This window comes from Scatophagus argus, chromosome 13 (genome assembly GCF_020382885.2).
Source record: "Scatophagus argus isolate fScaArg1 chromosome 13, fScaArg1.pri, whole genome shotgun sequence".
NCBI lineage: Eukaryota > Metazoa > Chordata > Actinopteri > Scatophagidae > Scatophagus > Scatophagus argus.
The window spans coordinates 23192276-23205640 of NC_058505.1; the positions used below are offsets into that span (position 1 = coordinate 23192276).

The 13365-nt window shown below is 42.0% G+C and overlaps 1 protein-coding gene across 1 annotated transcript in view; it reads right to left on the reverse strand.

The window, feature by feature from the left end:
- cntnap2b (contactin associated protein 2b) overlaps positions 1-13365 on the reverse strand; it is a 49540-nt gene that overhangs the window by 9764 nt on the left and 26411 nt on the right. Inside the window, exons 11-19 of the mRNA XM_046408924.1 lie at positions 13200-13306; positions 12780-12899; positions 12338-12453; positions 7407-7491; positions 6785-6941; positions 2413-2540; positions 2110-2280; positions 1248-1466; positions 148-384 (exon numbers count right to left, since the gene is read on the reverse strand). Of these exons, the coding sequence (XP_046264880.1) occupies positions 148-384; positions 1248-1466; positions 2110-2280; positions 2413-2540; positions 6785-6941; positions 7407-7491; positions 12338-12453; positions 12780-12899; positions 13200-13306 (1340 nt within the window). The remainder of the gene's footprint in view (positions 1-147; positions 385-1247; positions 1467-2109; positions 2281-2412; positions 2541-6784; positions 6942-7406; positions 7492-12337; positions 12454-12779; positions 12900-13199; positions 13307-13365) is intronic.

A 13365-nucleotide genomic window follows, 5' to 3' on the forward strand; every position in this document is an offset into this window, starting at 1 on the left:
GTGTAAATAACACACCATTAAAGTGTTCATGACTCCTTGATGCTGAATCTAATCTAAGTATGGATGGCTGATGGAGGGTACAGGACAGTCACAGGGTTGACATACAGAGACAGGCACACCTTTGGATGATAGAGAGTCACCAATTACCATCTGTGCAGAAGGGTCCATCGTATGCAGTGAGGGAGCAGTCACAGGAGTATCCATTGTACTTCTCCACACACTTCCCTCCATTCCTGCAGTGCATCCTGTAGCTGCTACAGTGGCCCTGGCAGCCTGGATTCACCGCTGGAGTCACCTTCGCTTTCTCCTCCAGGTCAAAGTTCATACCATTTATCTTCAAAGCCCGCATGCAACCCAGGAAGCCTCTCTGACCACTTGAAGCACCTGGCAAATAAAACATGGAGTACAACAACAGTTCAAAGCACCAAAGACTTCAGGTGTTTCATTCATGCTAGCTGTCACTGGCCAATTGTGTGAATTATATCATCATGCAGGTCTACAGAAGGGGAAGTTGTTACTATTTTTTTCTACTCCAAACATACAATAATTTAGTACTAGTAATTTTACTAAAACTTGAAAGCATAATTATGCAGCAATTGCTGGATGCTGTTTGTAAAGTTGTTTGAGAAGTTGAGAAGAATGACGCTGAGTTTGAGTATAAAATATATACACACACACACTATGCTAAAGTGCTGTATTTGTATATTGTTGTACTACTACATTCCATTCCATTAAACTGCTCATTTCAAGTACATAAAATAATATTTATATTAAACATTATGTATTCTTGTATAAGGAAATCTTCACAAGTCCCAGAAAAATAAGTTCAATCATAAGTTCCTTAAGACACTAAATTATTTACCATCAACAAAGTACTTCGATTCATGCAAGCTTAACGTCGTAACCCACTTCTCTCTCATCTCCTCTTCACTTGGTGACTACACCATTCAAGATTCAAAGCAACCAGAGTCAACATTTTTTTTATGTACTTTACATAGATTTTACTTTACATGAAATCAATATAATGCCTTTTATCCAGAAAACCTGCAACTCTCCTGTTTACTTCAATTTGTCCACATGCCACACTTGGCCTTTCCAATATGGTGGAAATGATCCGGTAACCCATCTATGTTTTTATATGTGATTTGTTCCCCCCGCCGCCCCAGGATGATTTGCGTGATGTATGACATGTCACATGTGATACTTGCGGAGAAGACATCATGCATAAGTGTGCATTTGTGTCTTACCAACATAAAGCTCAGTGTAGAACTCCAGCTTTGTGTGTCCCTGTGGGGGGGTGGATCTGACCTCCCTGTACTGCCCATTAAGCTGCAGCACTGCCTCTTTGATGTTCTTCTCAGCCTCCACACGATGCCATTGGTCATCATTTAGAGGCACAGACGAGCGGACACTGAGCTCCACCCGCTCAGTACCCACATTAAAAGAGAAAACGACCACCGAGCCTCCTGGGAGCACCAGGATGAAAATCAAACATTAGTGTCACTTTAAGACTTCAGGATGATTTTTACTAAAGACAAGATCCATCTATGATTTCCTATTTTTTGGAATTACTGCAACTAAAACCTCTTTAAGAAACTTCTGCTTGAGAATCCAAGGCAAGCCAAATTGCAAGTATCTTAAAATAAAAAATTTTCAGGGAATTAGTGCCTGCCAAACAAAAAAAATACATTTCTTCCACTGACTTACACCTCTCCTTTCCTTAGTAACCGTTAATCGTTTCAATAACCAGGCCCAATACAACCTCATTCTGAGTGAACTAGTCTGATTAAATTTCTTTGTCAATACAGTTCAGCCTCCTAGCCTGGTTAGGTAAAATATGTTTCTGTCTGCCTGGATTTGTTAAACTTATTAGAACAGCTTTCATAAATGTACACCTGATACTAAAGCCTGTTAGGTGTTTCTTTTAGACATTTCAAATGGCACCTAGTTGTAGTATAAAAAAGACACTGTCACAAACGCTGAAGACAACACATCATAATTCATTATGGTCATTATTATCTATCTATTATCTATTGGGTTTAAATTTTTCATAAAGACATCATAGCTCAAAAAACAATGATCAATTCTCACATTTAACATCTACCACACCTCTGAGTTCAATGTGAAGGAAGTTGGTGGCTCCTAGGTTCTCTAGAAGTACTCCATGTGTGGAGGAAGTCTTAAAGTAAAAGGAGATGTCAGTGCTTTTTTCTCCTCTGAAAAAAGAGAAGTGGAGGTATGAGGCAGGGCTGCTGAAGGATGCTGCATTCCAGTAGTTCCCTTCAGAAGACAGGAAGACATGGATAAAATACTAATGCTTCTCTGAGGATAAAAATATCAATGGGAAAAGATTAATGTGTGTTTGTGTGTTGAGTATGTGCATGTGTGTGTGAGAAAGAAGGAGACACTCACGATCCCCATGGCATTTCAGTGGCCCTATTGTCAGTTTGGCCTCAGATCCAGCTCTGCTTGTATCACCAACCACAACCTGACTGACTGGCAAATGGTCTTTATACACCAGCAGGCCTGCATCCTCCCTCCTGCACACATGCATGCACGAACACGCGCACATATACACACACACACACACACACACACACACACACACACAGACCTGTCAATCAAGTCAGGACAATGTTTGAAGCAATCTTAGACTATTGGACTGACATCTGAGTGTAAATAAATAAAATTATTTTTACAGCTGAGTCTGTTATGACTTTACCGACTATCTGTAATCTGTAAAAATAGTCTACTGCATCGCTAAGCTGTGCATCAGAAGAAGAAGAAGAATCCATTTTATTGGCAGTATATGCTATATTTTTACATATGCTCATTTTTTCCTCTGCATTTAACCCAGTGCTTCTCAAATAGTGGGGCGCGCCCCCCCGCGTGTGACCCTGGGGAACATGCTTTTTTTGCCGTACCAGAATAAAGTGTAATTGCACATCCACTACAGTAGTTGGCAGTGGCGCTCTCATTGTCAGAGTGTGCGCAGGGAGTATTAGCTCTATGGTGTAGCGGCTTTTTTGCACCGAGCAGGCGAGATGAAGTGCAGTAAACGAACCCTTAAGAGACAACATGAAGAAATTTTTAACAGGGATGAAAAGAAAGGCGGAGAGAGACGAAGATAATGAGACAAAAGTAACTCACCCGAAAGCTAAGACGAGGAAATATGACGAAGCATATGTAGCGCTTGGCTTCACTGTGACTACAGTGGGAGACGAGGAAAGACCGGTGTGTTTACTGTCTAAAAATGTTGGCAGCGGACAGCATGAAGCCAAATAAATTAAGGCGCCACTTGAAGACATTACATCCCAATCATGCTGATAAGCCGCTGGAGTTTTTTCAGCCAAAACGTGCCGAATATTGCCAACAATCATCCCGCTTTGTGAATGCTACTTCAGTAAACCAGCGAGCACTGTTAGCATCATATTATTACATATTATTAAATATTATTACATATTATTATTACTATTATTTATAGTCGCGGCGGGGGCGGGGGGGGGGGGGGGGGGGGGCGCGAATTGTTTTCTACTTGCTGGGGGGGGGGGCGCAACAGAAAATAATTGAGAAGCACTGATTTAACCCATCCTTAGTTGAACACATATGCAACACCCAGCAAATTACATGCAGTGAACACACACAGGGTTAAGTGGGGTTACGTGCCTTGCTCAAGGGCACGTCAGCCAGGGGGGACATTTTTTTCTTATTAATCACTCCACCACACCCAAATTTTTCCTGCCAGTCTGGTGATGGAATTGAACCGGCGACCCTCCAATCACAAGCCGCTTCTTCAACCTCTAGGCCACGGCTGCCCCTTAGAAACACATTACCTGGTGATTGTGTTAATCCCTGGGGACTTTAATCATGTGACTCTGGACAAAATACAACCTGCTTTCTCCCCGTATGTGGACTGTAACACCAGGGGAAATAGAACTATTGACCTACTGTATGCAAACGTAAAGGACGCATGCAGCGCCACCCCCCTGCCTGCACTAGGGAAAGCAGACCACAACCTTATTCTCCTTCAGCCTCACTACAAACCAAGAGTGAGGAGGCTCATTCAGGAAGTGGTCTCCTGAGACAGAGCAGGCTCTGAGACATTTCTTTGGAACTACAGACTGATATGTACTGCAGGGGTCACACTGTGGGAACATCAAGGAGGTTGTTAACTGCACTACTGACTATATTAACTTCTGTATGGACATCATTGTTTTGGTAAGAAATGTACGCTAACAACAAGCCCTGGATCACGAATGACATCAAGGGCCTCCTGAACCAGAAGAATAGGGCCTTTAAAGACGGTGGTCAGCAGGAGCTTAAGCACATGCAGAGGGAACTCTGAGTCCAGCTCAGTGAGGCGAAGGAGCAGTACAAGAGGAAGTTGGAGCAAAGGCAGAACAACAGCATGAAGGAGATGTGGGACGGGATGAAGATCATTACCAGCTGCAGCTCCAAGCAGGGTGCCACCACCAGAGATGTGGGGAGAATGAACCAGCTAAACAACTTCTATAACAGGTTTGATCAACCCAACTCATACTCACTCGTATCCCTGCTCTCCCACTCGACACCAGCAGAGGTTAATACCCCCTCCCACCCAAGATCACAGCAGCCCAGGTGTGCAAAGAGCTGAGGAGTCTTCATTCGAGCAAGGCAGTGGGTCCATATGGAGTACTCCCATCACTGCTGAAGGTCTGTGCGATGGGGCTGGGAGAGCCTCTACAGTGCATCTTCAAGCTGAGTCTGGAACAGGGGAGGGTCCCTGTGTGGAAAACATCCTGCATCATCCCAGTCCTGAAGAGACCACAACCTGAAGAGCTGAATGACTTCAGACCGGTCGTCCTGACATTACACGTGATGAAGGTCATGGAGGGGCTGCTGTTGGCCACAGGTCCGCCACGCCCTCAGCCCTATGCAGTTTGCATACCAGGAGAAGGTGGGAGTGGAAGATGCCATTGTCTATATGCTATACCGATTCCCTTCTCACTTGGACAGGGGCAGCGGTGGTGTGAGGATTACATTTTTGGAATTCTTCAGTGCCTTCAACATTGTCCAGTCTCTGCTCCTCAGAGATAAACTGACACAGATGGGAGTAGGCTCACACCTGGTGGCATGGATTACGGACTACCTGACGGTAGACCTCCATACGTACAACTGGGGGACTGCAGGTCTGACACTGCGGACAGCAGCATGGGAGCGCTGTAGGGGACCGTGCTCTCCAGTCCTATTCACCCTGTACGCATCAGACTTCCACTACAACAGAGAGCTGCCACATGCGAAACGTTTGCAGATGACACTGCTGTTGCGGGCTGGAGTGGATAGGAGGAGGAGTACAGGAAACGGATACAGGACTTTGTCGCATGGTGCGACTCCAACCACCTGCACCATACCACCAAAACCAGGGAGATGGTGGTGGACTTCAGAAGGCCAAGACCTCACTCAGATCCTGTGACCATCATGGAGACTGTGTGGGGATTGTACAGACTTACAAATACCTGGGATTGCAGCTAGATGATAAATTGGACTGGACTGTCAACACTGATGCCCTGCGCAGGAGAGGACAGAGCCGAATGTACTTCTTCAGAAGGCTGGCATCCTTCAACATCTGCACAAAACTGCTGCAAGCGCCCTCCTCTATACAGTGGTGTGCTGGGCAGGCAGTATCAAAAGAGGGATGCCTCACATCTGGACAAACTGGTGAGGAAGGCAGGCTCTGCTGTGGGCACAGAGCTGGACAGCCTGATATCTGTGGCAGAGCAACAGGCGCTGAGCAAGCTCCAGTAAATCTTGGACAATCTACTGCATCCACAGCACAACATCATCTCCAGGCAGAGGAGCAGCTTCAGCGACAGGCTGCTGTCACTGTCCTGCTCCACCGACAGACTGAAAAGATCGTTCTCCCTCACGTCATGCGGCTCTTTAACTCCACTCGGGGGTGACGGACAGACGGACGGACAGATGCTAACATTAATATTCCTCACTGTCTTGAACTGGAATCTATGCAACACACTGTTCACCATGCGCTTTGAATTATTATACATTTTGCTTTGTACCAGACTTTTCACTTTTTAATCTTTGTTTACCTTGCTTTTATTAGTATTTATCACATGCCGTTTTATCTTAAGTCTGTGGATACTGCTGGAATTTGTGAATTTCCCTTGGGGATGAATAAAGTATCTATCTATCTATCTATCTATTGTTAACAAGTAAATCTAGAACAGAATATTGTCTGGCACGTATTATAGCTGGCCTCCCATCTAATGTTCTGCAGATGGTAGAGGTAGAGATTGCTTTTTCATATGCAGAACAACTTAAATACTCATTTGATACAGGTATTGTGGGGACTTAACCTGGACATTTGATATGCTGAACCATTATTTTTCTTTCCGTAAACTACATTTACTTCTCAGACTAAGTCTTATGTTAAATTCCCAACAAAAATGAGAAAACAGAGACATACTGTATACAAACATACATTTTTTTGCATGTTGCAAATAGTTGAATAGTTGGTTGAATCGTTGAATTTTCCTCGGGATCAACAAAGTATCTATCTATCTAGTTTGTATAGTCAAAGGAACAAGTGTTGCAAAATGTGACACTGTTAAATGTAAAGGCCCGCAAATAATATATATCTATATATCTATATCTATATCAATATAGATATACAGATATGTTTTTTGTGAAGATAAGGACTATCGCTCAGCGTAAATCCATAAACCCTGTAACCTTCTACCCATCTAACAAGACACTGCCCAGCTAAGCTGCTAAGCAGTGGTCCACTCACCAGGTCCGTAGGTCAGCGTCACAGTTGCAGTAGTGTTTGGGGTCAGTACAGTTGTGTTCGATACCACAGGCACACTTCTGTACACCTGGTCCTGAGCCCCCCCAGTAAGAATGCTTCTCATTGGCTCTTCCTACCCACCAGGTAAACGGGAAGCCATCTGAGAGTAAAACCAACAGCATCAGGTCAGTTTAAGTTCACTTCAGCTACATTAATGCTGAAGTGAGACTGCAAGTCACATCAAAACCATATGAGGGTTTGAAATGTTCTTATGTACTTGGTAACAACAGGACAAATAATCAGGTTGAACTGAAAATCTTGTGCATTCTATCTTGTATATCATCTGGTGTTAAATGTACGGATTTTAAAATAATTATATGTGCTGACATCTTCAAACTTTAATCTTTCATCTTAGAGTAAACCTGATCATTGCAACACTACCCCACACTAGAAGCTTACGGTCGACCAAATCTAATGGTGGACAACAAGGCGAAACCCTAAAAGAATCCATTTAATAGCTAATTTACATACATAAAGTACATAAGTTAGGTACTTTATTAAAGTATTTATATTCCATGCAAAGCGGAGGCATCTCTGCTGATGATTGCTTTGAAGGACACTTTACCTGGAGCGTTGAGAAGACGAGACATTCGGCAGGCATATGCCACATACTGTTCACAATATTCTGCACTGCTGGTGACTGACAACACCTGGACACAAGGAGGAAAACAGAAAGACAACTTCTTTTTGTGTATCTTTTTTTTTTTTGTTACATACAGTAAACGCTTCCTTTTAAATTAATATTTTTAGTGGCAATTATTTTGACTTCATTACAACACACTATGTATATATAGTTCTATGTATGTATTACATATTATTAATGAATTTTTAGATGCACTAGCATTAAAGCAGTGTATTGTAATCAGAACAAAATAAACGTTGGGCAGTTTGGGCAGCAGGGCACAGACATGCATAGCAACAACTGGGCTATATATATATATATATGTGTGTGTGTGTGTGTGTGTGTGTGTGTGTGTGTGTGTAAGTGTTCAAAAATTAACCTATCATCTATCAATCTATCATCCCACTAACACTCAGGGCAAAAGGTTTTTTTTTTAAATGTTTCTGAGTCTATAACATTTCCCTGTAGGTAAAAGTTCAAATTCATTGTACAGTGGATGAGACAGGTCATTAACAATTCTGCTTCCTTTATTTCTTGAGAGTTCTTCATGCATACAACTTATCTGCCCTTGTTACTGACCTATAATTTTGAAGGCCATTATTGCGGCTGACTAGCATAACTTAAAAGCAATAGGCTGAACGAGAGAGAAAGCTGGTGACGTTCACAGTACAACTAAGTAGATGCTTTCTTTACATTTATTTTCACCACAAAGTTTTACAAGACTGCTTCTTCCGGTATGACTATATAAAGAAAAATACTGTGAATGTAATCTAAATCATAATAAATAAATGAATATAACTTAATGAAACAAGGTGCCATGCGATGCAGTGCGGTCGAGTGATCAAGCAATTAAGAGTGCGTGCGATCAACAAAAAATTCTCTTCCCACGCTCACCCCACCTCAGAATACAAAATGCCAGTGCCCACGCCCAGGTAAGTGCAATCATACGAAACCACGGTAGACACTCCCACAGTGACAGCCCCTCATCCAACGACCAAAGAAATTAAACCACCGCACAAGCCATACAGAACCACAGAAAAGGTTGAGTTTGGCTTCCACAGTCCAGCCCCTAATTATTACACAATTACACAAACAAAAATATAGGAGACATAATTGCAACATTTCCAAAGTAGCAACATTCAAATTTCATTCAAATAGCTCATACTTACGACCCAAAATTTTCTATTTCATTACATAATCAATTATTCAAGATTTAGTCCATGACTGTTCACTTGCAATACTGTCCATGTCACCATCAAATGTCCACATCTGCAACAAAGGTCAAGAGTTCAACACAGATCTTCATGGCTCCTCCACTTCCTGGAGAAGGCACATTTTAGTCACAGGTCTATCCAGGTAGCTGGTCCTTGTCTTGATACGAATCTGCCGTACAAATCCTTCTTTATCAGGGACTGTCTACACAACTCTTCCAGTGAGCCACGAGTTCTGAGGTGTGACTCAAAATGTCATTGTCCAAGTCAATATCTTTAACCTCTTTGGATCGTTCCTATTGTGGTATGGTAGCAAGCGCAGTGCATCTGTTGCTGAAACATTTGGTGAGCTGAAAGCCCCCATTAGCACACAAAGCACGAAGTTCATGATAAAGCAAAACTGCCTTCTCCTCAGAACCAACAGACACCAGGCAGTCATCCACATAGAAGTTATGCAAGACAATGTTGATAGCCTTGGTACTGAACCGATGCTGAGTCTTGGGTGTGATTTCTATTGGGCCACCAAAGGAACCTCAACATGTCAACATCCTGGCTTGGTACTCTGGCCTGATGGAACAACAATATCTGTCATAAGCACAACAGGTTCCTTTTGGAACCTAGCTATGACTCCAACCAACAAGCTGGTTTGATCTGGGCACTGCAGAAGGTGTGCATTCAGAGATGTTCCTTGGAATGTGGCAGTGCAGTCAAAAACGACTCAAATATTCTTCTTCTGTGGATGGTACATCCCATGGTGTGGTATATACCACACCCGACCATCGCAGCGATCCAGCTCATCAGATGGAATCCTTTCAGCGTAGCCCTTGGAAATGATATCATTCATAAAGCCGGTGTAATCCGCATGAACTATACTGTCCCTTTTAAACCTTCTTTTGAGACTCAAAGCACGCTGCTCTGCTACCCTTTAATTGTCGGGCATTTTTGCATCACTTTGTCTCAAAGGCAAGCCAATGCTGTAATGACTATCAACCAGTGTAGCTGACAGGCCTACCAGCTCCATGAAATGATCCTCCCTGGCTGTTCATCATGTGCACATTCAGGGAAGTCAGTTTTTGTCTGTTGCCCCCAGTACAATCACGCTCGCCGGCCCCAGTAAGACCACTGGTTTGCGCAAGTTTGTGCAGAGATTAAAGCACTTCCACTTGCTGTCTCTGCTTCCCTTCTAGTTGAATCTTGTAGATCTTCAAACAATGGGTCACTTGCGATTTTTACTTGCCTTTCTATAAAACAATGTCATTAAAAGCAGCTCAATTATGAAACTTCTCCTGTAAATCACAAGCAATGTCCCTCCATTTATCCCTGAGTTTATATGGCAGTTTTCTAATTGCCATTTGCATGTTAGCAGGTATCCAATTCACTAGTGTATTCAACGTCACCCAGTGCATTGCAGCATCCTTGCAATAAGAAGCTACTTGCTGCTTTTTTTTTCACATTTTTACATTCTCAGATTTTATGACTGGCCATGTCAAAACTTTCTCCATGAAGGCAGAAGTGATCTTAACAGGATTGCCAAAGTGATCCTTTAGCAGCGATTTGGCCTTGGAATAGCCACTATCGTGAGGCATGTACAGGTAATTTCTGACTAGCTCCCTGGGCTGTCCTCTTGTATACTGCTCAAGAAAATACAAATGATCTTTATGCTCAAAATTCCTCATGAAGGTTTGATATTTCATGGGGTCACCATCAAAGATCTCAATATCTCGCCTTGGCAGAAAAAGTAACTCCTGATGCTCTACCAGCAAGGATATAATTTCATTTTGTTTTTCCATGACTGATATCAAATGCTGATGATCAGTTGCATTACTGGTACAGGATGAACAGTTTCCAGTGAAGATGCAACTTTCAATTTAATTTGAGGCTATAGCTCCATAGCTCTTGTCTTAGGCCTTACACCCAATAAGTGTGAATGTAGTTGGCCATCTACAGATGACTGAGATGGCCGATTAACTGCTACAGGCACACACGTTTCAGAATCAGCATTTAATAACTGTGCCTCTCTCTGCCTCCAAATACGCATTCATTCCATCTGATTTACCAAGTGCAGCACAAGATATTTGAGAACCTTCAGAGGTCCTCAAAACATTTACTTTTGCGACTGTAGCAGTTATTTCCATCTCCAAATCGAGCTGTTCTTTCCTTTTACGTAGTATCTGCTCCTGCTCCTCCAAAGCATGTTTATCTTTTAACAGCCTTTGGCGAGCCATGAGTGCAGCCATGTCAGCTTCAGCTTTAATATGCGCTGACGAGGTGGATGAAACAACAGATCCGCTGCCTGCTTGGCTCCTTCCCCTTGATGTTTTACTTGAAATATTAGACACACTGTGACTAGGCTTAACATCATTCATACTTCCACAACTATTTTCAGAATGCTTAAAGACACAAGACCTGTTCTCATTGTTTTGAATGCAAAGTGATTTCACACAAGTTGGATCTGTGCTGGACTGGACTGTACCCTGATTAATTTGTCCTACATCAGAGAGCCATTCCTTTATATCTTTGATGAATCCAACACAATGTTCTTGTACACTAGAGAACCAAATATTTTGCTTTTCTTGTTCTTCTTCAGGAAGCAAATGAACCACAGATTCATGGAGCTGACTTGCACCATCAGACAACTCAGAGATGTTATCAAGATGAGACTGGATAATTGGAGCATTTTCTTTGTTTTGCATAAGCTGTTTGATTTCATATTGTAAAACTCTGAAACCGTCTTTGTGATTCACCTTTAAGAAATAAGCTTGTTCTAAACAACATATTGTTCAGTTAAGTTACCTGATACCTGCTGACACTGTATCACTATGTGTCGTTCTATCTAATTCAGTAATTTTCTTTCATTTGGTTGTATTTTTCACTTTGACTTTGACACTTTGATCACTAGGGCACTCAAACCCCTCCACCACAATAAGGTGGCGGTTCATGGAGGAGAAAAAAACATTTATTTAGTAACATAATCTGATGTTAAATTGTTTACTAATACAGATTTGGATGACAAACATCTAAAGTTTAAAAGTCCACATTTAATGCTCCCTTTTTTAATCTATGACAGTATTGGTGTGCTAAATTTTAATTATGTTTTGATGTAAAACTTGTCTTCTTCTTCTTCTCACCTTTGTCATAGTCAACAGCTGATTGTTGACATGTCCTCACTGGTCAGATCTGGCAGCAGCCCAGAGAAAACTACAGATTCCAACATTGGCTTTACAAGTGCTTTACAACTCAACATTTAGTGACCTCTGACTGGCCTGGTTGAGTGTCACTGTTGCTACTGTGATATAATCTTACTCTACTTACACTTAATCTTATTAAGCAGTTTTAAATGCCCACTTTGGCCCCTGGAATTCATTTAAGTGTGGTAGCTGGTGTTGCTAAATTCACGTTTTTCAAATGAGAGCTGCCCATAATCAGAGCTTATTTATCAGCAGATGTGTCACTGAGAGGCAGGAACTGGTTGGTTGCAAAACGTGGGTTTATGTTTAGGACTTTCTTTTTTCTTCAGTTTACACAACTTCCGGCTGTACCTATTAGTACCAATAAAATGCACAAAAAACCAATGTGAGCCCTTAAGTTACCCACTCTAACCACAACAAAGCAAATAATGAAGCAGGTGCACTAGGTCAAAGTAAGCGAGTGGTAACTGTATACCTGTTCATCAGTCACATTGTAATTGATCTGCAGCATTGCCTTCCCTTCCTGCTCTGCACCAGTGACTGATGTTTGAGGAGACAGGTTGTTCTTCAGTGTGGTCCAAACTTTTTCCTCTATAAGACCAGAAAACATATCATCAATATCTACCTATCTATAACACATTTTTCCTCTTGCACAAGCAGATATGTAACACATGCACGTTTCTATAATACTGTAACTTTCACAAATACTATTATGTTGTTAACTTATTTTCAAACACACATGGGTAGACATTTGGTGGAGCTACAAAAGGTTAATGTTAATAGTAGCTGATGATGATGAAATAGATACAAAAAATTAAAGTGAGGATTGACAAAAGCTATTCAGTGTAAAATATTTTTTTTTCTGTCTTTCTCAGAGTCACATGTAACCCTACAGGCTTCTTGCAGTGAAATCTCACCTGTCATGTCACAGCTGACTCTGAATGGGGAGATAGATCCACTGCCGTCTGGGTCGATCCAGTAGCTCCCTGAGCTCTTTCCCTGGTGCTTATACTCCTCACAGGACTGCTGATACACTGCTACAGATTAAATAGAGAGTACATACACAGCTCAGCGGACACAAAGCATTGTGTGTGTGTGTATGTGGTATATGTATTGTGACGGCGTGTAAAGAACAATGAGGAATTGTTCAGCAAACCTTCATTTATTGAAGAACAATTCGGTTACTGTCAGCCATAACCACGCCATACAACAATCAGGGTCAAAAACAACAGTCTAACTCTCAACTCCAATTGACCTGACTCTAACATTAACATCAACTCTATCAGCATTATAACACCATGGAACACTACTGCAGAGACATTACAGTATGTACTTACAGGTATGGCAGATAGCTCCAGTGTATCCAGTGCCACTACAGTTGCAGGTGAATGTATCCCACGTCTGAGAACAGCGACCACCATGTTCACAATGGTTAGGAACACACCTGACAGGATTCACAAACGGATGGAAACTCAAGTGGGAGAAAACTAAGATCACAGAAAT